Source organism: Zeus faber (genome assembly GCF_960531495.2).
Source record: "Zeus faber genome assembly, chromosome: 6".
In the NCBI taxonomy this organism is placed as follows: domain Eukaryota; kingdom Metazoa; phylum Chordata; class Actinopteri; order Zeiformes; family Zeidae; genus Zeus; species Zeus faber.
In genome coordinates, this window is record NC_137201.1 from 29658309 (window position 1) to 29668703 (window position 10395).

At 42.9% G+C, this 10395-nt stretch overlaps 1 protein-coding gene across 2 annotated transcripts in view; it reads left to right on the plus strand.

Annotated features, from left to right (window-relative positions):
- LOC307231503 (plasma membrane calcium-transporting ATPase 1-like) overlaps positions 1–10395 on the plus strand; it is a gene marked incomplete at both ends in the record, with an annotated part of 29900 nt that overhangs the window by 19415 nt on the left and 90 nt on the right. For both annotated transcript variants that reach the window (XM_080002245.1, XM_080002246.1), the window contains 9 exons: positions 3306–3485; positions 3915–4002; positions 4359–4465; positions 5282–5473; positions 5763–5976; positions 6988–7199; positions 8084–8191; positions 8660–8848; positions 10099–10395. The exon at positions 10099–10395 is cut by the window's right edge and continues 90 nt beyond it. In XM_080002245.1, the coding sequence (XP_079858371.1) occupies positions 3306–3485; positions 3915–4002; positions 4359–4465; positions 5282–5473; positions 5763–5976; positions 6988–7199; positions 8084–8191; positions 8660–8848; positions 10099–10395 (1587 nt within the window). The remainder of the gene's footprint in view (positions 1–3305; positions 3486–3914; positions 4003–4358; positions 4466–5281; positions 5474–5762; positions 5977–6987; positions 7200–8083; positions 8192–8659; positions 8849–10098) is intronic.

Sequence of the window (10395 nt, forward strand, 5' to 3'; positions counted from 1 at the left end):
GGACATCTTAAATAGCTGTGGGCCATAACAACGCAGTGTCATACTGAATGATAAGATAGACACAGTGTTGCAAGACAAATGCTGCAATATACTACTAAGAGTTAAGACAATAAAGGTATGCAATACTTATAAATGAAAGTGACTAGTTTTAAAGTTTTACTAGCCTCTTTTTAAAGTGGCCAAGTGTGTGGATTTATAGGTTCTAGTCTTTGGCCTTTTGATTTTAAAATTAGGGTTTTTGAACTATCTTTACTTAAAATAATTGTGAAATATCACAACAAATTTCTGCATTTGAGCCTCTCTGTCGGAGAACCCCCCCCCCCCCCTTAATAGATTGTTTTTCCAAATTCTAAAAAAAACAATGGCACAATAAAATCAAAAATCAATCAATAAAAGTCGATCGAATAAAATCAACACCAGGGATATAATAATAATTTGTACAAACCTTAAAGAGGCTAAACAGTATATGGGTCCTTCTGAACACACAATATTGTTTTACTGTTGATACAGTTTAAACTCCATGGTTTACTTCACGGATTAGTTGCCAACTTTTAAATAAATCGCCATATGATAGTAAACTGGCTATTTGATTCCCCCTCTACAGAGAGGACTTTTCACCTCTCAGTGACAAAGGGGCGGATTGCTCCAGTGGATTGCTTGAGATGTGGAGATTTTTGTCAATGGATCTGCGTTTGCATATGTATGGGTTAGGTGTGAGAGCTTCCAGACCTGTTGGATGAGTCAATGATCGGCCATTAAGTGCAAACAAAGATATGGCCCAAGGCTTTACCTGCTCTCTGCTTCGTAGTCCCTCAAAAAATGTGTACTGCGGAAATTAGAGAGTCCTGTACCCTTGTCTGAAAGTTGTAGACTGGGAGGCTCCGATACAAATGATTATTAAAAAAAAAAACAGAAAGTAGGAAGCAACAGGTAAAACAGCAAAAAAACATGTGATAAACAATAAAGGGTGATGCAGCAATACAGATAAAAACTCATCTCATACGATCAATAGTCATAATGCACAGATGGTCAATTACAGTTGTGTGTGTGCGTGTGCATTAGTTGTCATTCTGAAAAGCAATGGAGATCGATTGATACTTGTAATATACTTCAAATAAGTATTTCTATACAATAGTGGTTATAAGTAATAATGACTTCTAAGGTGCGCACGGCACCGTAGGACAAAAGAAAACCCTGCTCCAATTCTCAGAGTTAGGTTTACCTCTCACACAATGAATTGAAGACAACAAAGTGTTGAAGATAGCATGATTGTATTAATGAATTTATCAATTTACAGTAAAGCAGCAGAAATGTACATTATGCTTAACCGGCATACTGTACACATGCTGTATAACAGGCACCGGTAGTTCATCCTTGGATTTTCCTCTAACCCTGGTCTTAATCTGAGGCTGGCTTTAGGCCTTTTTTTGTTTGTGTTGACCACACCCTCGGTATTTATAAGAGGCCTGTTTTTCTTTGACTAACTGTTTATAATTGAGGAGATATGGTAACTCAAATATATGAATAACCTTATCTTCTAAACCTAACTGCTATTATGTACAGTATCACCTCAATGCTAACCCTGCTATTTGTTGTTGTTTTTATGTCATTCATTGTCTCAAGCTCATTCAATCGTCACAGAGAACACAGAGGAATGTTTTTTTGAAACGTTTGTGTTCATTTTATGCAAGTGCAGTATGGAATCAGATGAGAATGGCACACTATTATTTATATATATTTATATAATACTAATACTGTATATACTGTATATGAGTTGGAATATATATCATCTGGGACCTCACAATACAATGCGTGTTTTCGCACATGAGGGGACTCCCTGAGGGGAACTAGAGAACCTGGTGGCACTGGTGATTTGTCATCCAACGGGGTTTCAGCACAAGTTCCCTGTTGTATTTAGTCTTTAACTTTCACTGATTTCACCTTACCAGTCCACAAAAATGTGTTTCTGAACAAATTTGAGGCGAAAAGTTATCAATCCAGTTGCTGAATCTTTACTCGTATTAGATCAACAGGATCTACTTTAAATGTTTGTTCAGACTTTCGTAAAGCACGGGCTCGCTGGCTCAGCAATTTTCTATTTCACTTAATAAACGTCGTAAAATTAAATAAATACATCGACATTAAAAATACTATTTTATTTTATTATGTAACATGTTTTTATTTATTACCACTGAATGTGCATGGGCTGGTCCCCACCCAGAGTGATGCGACTTGACCAACCAGACTCAGTCCGGAGGACCATGGTTTTAGGTCTGGAGCCATCACGGCACTTCAATCAGATTAACAATCAGAAACTAAATAAGTAGCTCAAAACAAAGTTTTAAGAACAAAGATCGTTCCTACAGTAGTTCCTGCGGTGCGGACACAATAAAAGGGACGGTTCCTCCAAAAAGTCCTTAGAACTATGAAAACCCACAATATAGTGAGTTTTGCGATACATTAAGTAATGCTATTAAATTAGTTGCGATATTTCACATTCATTTTATGTAAATTAAAGCACCTGTTACACACGGTTATGCACAGTGTTTTCATTCATTTTATTCAATTAAATACATCTACAATAAAAAACAACACTGATTCATTCATTCTTTCAAACCATTCGTTCTTCAAAATCAGAGATGTATATCTTGATTCTATTAGATGTACAGAACATATGTTCCATTCCAAAACATGTATATTTTTCATTAAAACAAACACAAGATTTTCCCGTATACGCGAGTTGCTTAACGTTTTGAACCACTGCTCCCCCCGGTGGACAAGCATTGCAACTGCTTTTCCACAAATGCAGCCTGGGACGTTCCCAGGCGCCCGCGCAAAATTACGTCATTGAGGGGGATATAATTATAGGCAAGGTCCGAGCACCCATCCGACACAGTCTCTGCATGGGTCAGCCACGCCCCAATCACGGATCTGCCTGGGCCCTGTCATGCTCTAGCCGCCCTCTGCACGTTGCTCCTACTGTACAGGCTTGGAAGAACAGGCTTGTGTTATCAGAAACCATATCCTTCCATCCTTCTCAGGTAGTAAAATTAAGTTAATCTTATTTATATGGCGCATACACAGCCAATATGAAAACAAGGAGGCATTCACACACATCAGGACACAAAGGCAAGAGTAAACTGGAAGGGGTTACATTCACACTTTCCTCAGTAGAAATGGCCCCAGAGCTTTTTGGTGCCAATAATAACAAGGTCTCACAACCCGCACATTGTATCCATGACAACGGACTTAAGTCTTGATTAAGTGAGAAGTACTATTTTGGTTTGACCTTTTTCTTTAATCAGGTCCCGGATGCCATCAGGAACTGCCAGCGTGCTGGCATCACCGTGCGCATGGTTACCGGTGACAACATCAACACGGCACGCGCCATCGCCACCAAATGTGGCATCCTGCATCCTGGAGACGACTTCCTATGTCTGGAGGGCAAAGAGTTCAACCGGAGAATCCGCAATGAGCTTGGGGAGGTGAGAATCTCTTCAGCTGTCTTTCTGAGAGGGACGGGGAGGTCATAATGTTAGGATTTCACCATCACAACTCCCAAACCGAAGAGTGAATTTTGCTGATGACTTCTGATGATTCTGCTCTCATGGACATTATTGCTGAATCTGTGCAATTTCATTATAATGTTCAATAGAACTTCACGTCTCACAGAGGGACGAGGAGCTAGATGTTATCCACCTTCTATTAAGGGTTTTCAATTTTATATCATTGCAATACAGAGTCAAAACGTCTCCCAATTCCCATTCCCTCTTTCTGAACACAAAAACTTTCAAATAAAAAATAAGATCAACCAAAGTCATGAAAAATGCCACATCCACATTTTTTAGTAGTCAAACCATAAATCGTGTGATTGCACACTAATTCTCACGCTGTGCCTGTTTTCTCTTCTTCAGATTGAGCAGGAGCGCATTGATAAGATTTGGCCCAAACTGAGAGTGCTTGCCCGGTCCTCCCCCACAGACAAGCACACTCTTGTGAAAGGTTTGCAGATATAAAGTTCACTACTACGCATAGTAGACATAGTCAACTGATCGAGTCCATCGCTGCCTACATAGTAAAATACGTACAGTAAACTAAACAGTGAGTATACTGTGCTCACTACATATTCTAGCAGAAAGTCAGCAAAAAAAATATTTATTGTACAATTTTCTCATCTTTTCCTCCATCCTGCAAGTAACACTTTGCATTGTGAGGTATTACCTAGCGCTCACACAGTGAACATTTTCTTCGGTGCATTGTTGTTCATTAGTGGATCATATAGTGTACAATCCATTCATGAACCCTAGTTGGTCCACTGCATAATTAACGAGTGTTAACCGCACCGGCTGTGCCGACAGGTATCATAGACAGCACGGTGCTGGAGCAGAGGCAAGTCGTCGCCGTGACGGGTGACGGAACAAACGACGGCCCAGCCCTGAAGAAAGCAGACGTGGGCTTTGCCATGGTAAGATCTGCGCCATTAGGATGCAGGTAGTAGCGCATACTCAGTTATTTTTACTGGTAGGTTTTCTTGCTGACAGTTTGAAGCCTGTTGGTCCATCTAACACCGAACGCAGCAGGGACAGAAGGCATAAGAGTGGCATCCCGAAACCAAACTGAGCCCTGTCTTTTTCCTGTTTAGCTTAACCGCATTTGGCTTTGTTAACCACATACACTATTGTCAATGCAACTTGGCTAAAACATTTCGGTTTGATGCCACGTTACACAAAGACTAACATCCTCACGGCAACTTTGGTTTTGTCTTCAGCCCAACAATAACAGAAAAATAAAACGTTCTCAAACGCTGTTTTTAAAATGACAGAGGAGCCGGCAGGGAGTGATGTCGTTTTATCAGCACAGATTGCCTCGGCAGTAATACTGCTCTGCCAGGCAGCGGTTGTGGACATCTAAATAAATCTAAACCACAAACCCTGTGGCCCATGTCAAAGCAGTGCCTTGTCACTACTCAAGGAATGAGCAATGATAGGAGATCGCCTAATGCCAGAAGACCTGAGGTTTCTTTATGCCGGGACCAACATATCAAGTCAGGTTTATTTATATAGCCCTTAATTACACAACAGCCTCAAAGGGCTTCACATCATTGTTCACTGAAACAAACTAACACAAACTCCTTTTCTTTTCTTTTACAAAATCTATTTAAGTAAAATGTCCATGATCACACTGTTCTGCTCTCTGCATCTGTGGCCAGTCCCATACAGGGTCCCGACCCACATTTGAATCACCGCCGTCCTAACAGTGTCTTAACCCTGTGAACCCGCAGGGCATCGCCGGCACAGATGTCGCCAAGGAGGCGTCGGACATCATCCTCACCGACGACAACTTCAGCAGCATCGTCAAGGCCGTGATGTGGGGGCGGAACGTCTACGACAGCATCTCCAAGTTCCTCCAGTTCCAGTTGACGGTCAACGTTGTGGCCGTCATCGTGGCCTTCACCGGAGCCTGCATCACACAGGTCAGAAGGATCCGTCAACCCCAAAGCCAGTTGATCAGATAACGGTGAACTATGTCTAAAATACAGAAATCATAAATCCATTCACTGCATTTGTCAATACTCACGTCATTATTCACCGTCATGTGTTTTATTGATTTATCTATTTTGCTGTTTTGTCTTGTCTTTGATGCAACAATCTATTAAAGTGTTGTCTATTTTATCCATCTGGAGATCTAAACATTGGTACTTATATGATATTTCTGTTATCCTTTCTCCCTCTATCTCTCCCTCCCTCCATCACTCTTTCCAGGACTCCCCACTGAAAGCGGTGCAGATGTTGTGGGTGAACCTGATCATGGACACCTTCGCCTCCCTGGCTCTGGCCACGGAGCCCCCCACCGAGGCTCTCCTGCTCAGGAAACCGTACGGCCGCAAGAAGCCGCTCATCTCTCGCACCATGATGAAGAACATCCTGGGCCACGCCATCTACCAGCTCACCATCACCTTCACGCTGCTCTTTGCTGGTCAGTGGATCCCATGTGGATCTGGACTAATAATGGCTCATAATCTGTAATTATTGGGGATGCTAATTTAGGATTTAAAAAACAAAATTGAATTTAATTATAAATAAGGGGGATCATAAATATATTTTTATACGCCAACACAGCTCTCCGTGTGATCGTGAAGAGACGAAAGTGATCGGCGCACGGAGGAACTTGTGTCCCGTTCCACTGTGTATTAATCGGTCGAAATTGTAATTGTCGCTTAACGATCAAACAGTTAATTGTGACAAATAACTTGAATCCTGAATCTTGAATTAACATCCCTAGCATCTATACTGAATTTCTCACAAGTTTGATTGATAATGTAACTTAACCCTGACATTGTGCTTTCATGAATTACAATAATTTACAAGAATTACAATGTAAAATGATATGGGTTGCTTGTTTTATGGTAAGCTGGTTTTGAATGCTGTTGAGTTGAGTCCAAATAACATTTTTGACTCAAGTTTTGAATCCAAACTTGACCAACCTAAACTTACCATAAAAATGTGTTTATTGAGTGAAAAAGGATCTTCATCACCGTGGAATTAATTAATTAATTCATTCATTCACTCATTCATTTATTCATTCATTCACTTGCCCGATGAAAACATTGTTTGTCCTTTGACCAAATCATCTAAGTTGGATATTTTGAGGTCTTCCGGTTCTTTTCCTCTGCACCCTGTCCCTCCACATAGATGTGCAAAGAATCTTGTTTGTTCCGTAACTGCTATTATATTCAAATCGGCCTTAAGTTGTCGACTATTAAGGAAAACTCATAAGCACGTCATAACAACAATAGAATTAAAACCCCTTTTAAGAAGTTAGGAAAGAGCGAGAGCCACAGTGGCCATCCAGCCACTTTTACGATTGGAAACACCGCAGGGGACAAATGGAATTGCTGTCCATGACAACACAGCGCTACGTCGCCTGTCGCTGTGTTCTGACTCGTTAACCAAAACAAACCCTGCCTCCCTCGGCGTTCGCCCACAGGTGAGAAGATCTTTGACATTGACAGCGGCAGGAACGCCCCCCTGCACGCGCCCCCCTCCGAGCACTACACCATCATCTTCAACACCTTCGTCCTCATGCAGCTCTTCAATGAGGTCAACGCCCGCAAGATCCACGGCGAGAGGAACGTCTTCGACGGCATGTTCAACAACCCCATCTTCTGCATCATCGTGTTTGGAACGTTTATCCTACAGGTGAGGCCACCCCCCCTTTTTTCACAGGGATATGTTGTGAGTAGATGCAAAGACAGACATACCGTACTACTACATCAGTATCAGAAATAAGGACGGATGTTATTAGGGCTAAACATGAGGAGCTTTTGAAGGAAGAACGGTGAATCTCGCGAACAGACTGGAACAGTGTCGCTGGCTCAGAGCTGCGAATGATTATAATCTTTTCAGAATGGACAGGGTTTGAAAGGGGTCTATTCATTCGAGGTCCAATTTTCTCTGTCGCTGTCCTGAAAGCCGTCACTGTCAATTCATTTGCTTGGAATTAGAATGTGGTTCAGTAGCTCAGCGCTAGTGGAACTAGAGACACTAGAGCTCTCAGCCGTTTGAATTTGAATTGAGAATTATTTGATCTGGTTTCTGACTGGTTCACAAACGCCTCAGTTTGCTTTAAACAATGTGTGCCGTCCTCCGTTTTAACACAACTCGTTATGGAAGAGCAGAGGCCCATCCTGTTTTGAACCAACCCTGTTAATGGTGTCTGACCTGGGTGTTCGTGAGTGTTGCCATCTCAAAAGAGAAATTAGAAATTAGAAGAAGAATAAAACCTCTCGAATTCTGCTCCCCAGGCCAATCGGGAAAGGCTTCTTTTTAGTTTTATTGCTGGAACCGGCTGTAAAGGACCCTGAAAGTTGATACCTTCAATTCAAATTCAAATGTCTGACGCTGAATTTGAATTTAACTGTTTCAAATGTATGCTAATATTGTCTTGATGGGTGTTTATTTTAATTTATGTTATTATTATTGTTATTTTTACCAAAAGTATGTCTCTAATGGAGAAATTTATTTGGCAATCACTATGTCTGGTAGAAAATATTGAAGTACTGTTGTTTTTTTTTGTTCTCTAGATAGTTATCGTGCAGTTTGGCGGGAAGCCATTCAGCTGTGTGCGCCTGAGCATCGACCAGTGGCTCTGGTGTATGTTTCTGGGCATCGGAGGCCTCCTGTGGGGACAGGTGAGTGAGGGACGATTGCTAAGTGGTTAGTTCTACCTGCTAATGTGAAAATAGTGTGAAAATAGTAATAGTAGGGTAGTAGAAAATATTATTGAAAATGTGTGCATTGTTTTCAAAATTATGTAAAGATGCAATGGGAATTAATCAATGATTTGATAAAGTAATAATTATTAAGGAAGAGTAAAAGTACCATACTTTTACGTTTGTTGATAGTTAGGAAAATAAAAACGTGCAACTTGATCTTCTGTTCAGCTGTGAGCCGTCCATTCATTTAGTGGAAAATAATCTTCCACTTGCATGTTCTTTGTGTTACTATGCAAATTAAATACATACACAGTGTGGTGGGGAAAGCACAGTTCTTCAACACTCGAATCTTTTTCTCAATGTTGCCGCACAATAGCATGTATGGCGAACACATGACAGTGATGATCGAAAATCGTCATTACTATTAACTCCACGTGTCTCCAGCTGGTGTCCACCATTCCAACCAGCCGTCTGAAGTTCCTGAAGACGGCCGGGCACGGGACGCAGCAGGAGGAGATCCCTGAGGAGGAGCTGGAGGAGATGGAGGACCAGGACGAAATCGATCACGCCGAGATGGAGCTCCGCAGGGGCCAGGTGCTCTGGTGCCGAGGCCTCAACCGCATCCAGACTCAGGTATCACTTTTAGGACTTTGAGTGTGACATAGAGCCAGGGCCGCCCGAAAGGGTGGAAAAAGGGGCAAGCTTCGCCACTGACTGACTTCGCCAGTCGCTAGGGCTGCCCATGGAGGCCAGCAATAATCATGTTCATATAAAAGCAAGTTAAAATAAGAAGCAATCTCCGCTTTAATGCCTGTCCCCGTTCCAAATAAAAACAGTGTTTTTATTGCAGATGTATTTATTTTCCTCTGTTTCCTAATTGAATGAGGGAAAAAAAATGCCCTGTGCGTAACAGGGAGACTTTCTCAGTCCCCACTCCCCGCTGGCCCATTCACTGGACCTTTTCAGGGGCCCAGCCATTTCTGTGGGCTGGCCTGCTTAGAGCTACAGGAGAGGTCAGAGTAAGGACAACTGGTGAACCGGCGACAGGGTCAGAGGCGCCCATGGGCTCATTGATGCACGTGGGGAGTGAATTCTAGCCCGTCTGGTTCGATCCCACGGAAGGATTTAAATGTATATTTAAAACAACACAGTCAATTAATTCTATTATATAATTATAGAACCCAGAATCGCGATTGTGGCGCCGGCCCTTGCGGCCGCCTGCGCGAGCACCTTGTGTCGATTACGCACATTTTGGTATTTTTTAGTATTTTTAGAGCGTATAGAGCTTATTGTGCGTAATCACCGGGTGTCATGACATTTCACTGCATATATGTATGACCGTATGTATATGTATGTGACAAATAATCTCTTGAACTTGAACTTGAACTTGAGCTACTGTGGCATGAATTGGGGAAAAAGTTAATGCTGCTGTGATGGAAAGGTGTCAGAACACACAGTGCATCACAGCTTGCTGTGTGTGGGGCTGTGTAGCTGCAGACCGGTCAGAGTGTCCACGTTGACCCCTGTCCAGCTCTGAAAGCTCCTACAATGGACACGTGAGCGTCAGAACTGGACCATGGAGCAATGGAAGAAGGAAGCCTGGTCTGATGAGTCACATTTTCTTCATCATATGTACTGCCCGGGTAAGGGTCGGATCTTAAAGGACCTGCTGCTAACATCTTGGTGCCAGATACCACAGGACACCTTCAGAGGTCTGGTGGAGTCCATGCCTCCTGGGTCACAGCTGTTTTGGCGGCATGAGGGGGAGATACACAATATTAGTGGTTATTAATGGTGGATTTAATATTGTGGCTGATCGGTGTATGTCTCTAACTTTAGGGTGTAATCTAATTTATTTTCACTCTGACTCTGTCTCCATGTAGATCCGTGTGGTCAACGCTTTTCGAGATACCATGTCGCCCTACGAGGGCTTGGAGACGCCCGAGTCCCGCAGCTCCATCCACAACTTCATGAGTCACCCGGAGTTCCGCATCGAGGACTCCGTGGCCCAGATCCCGCTCATCGACGAGGAGGAGGGAGAGGACGACAACGCCCCCACCAAACGTAACTCCGTGGTCCTGCCTTCCCTCCCGCTGCAGCCTCGCCTGCCGGCCGCGCTTCCCTCCTCCCCGAACCGGAACAACAACGCCGTGGACCGGGTCACCCCACTCCATAAGGAC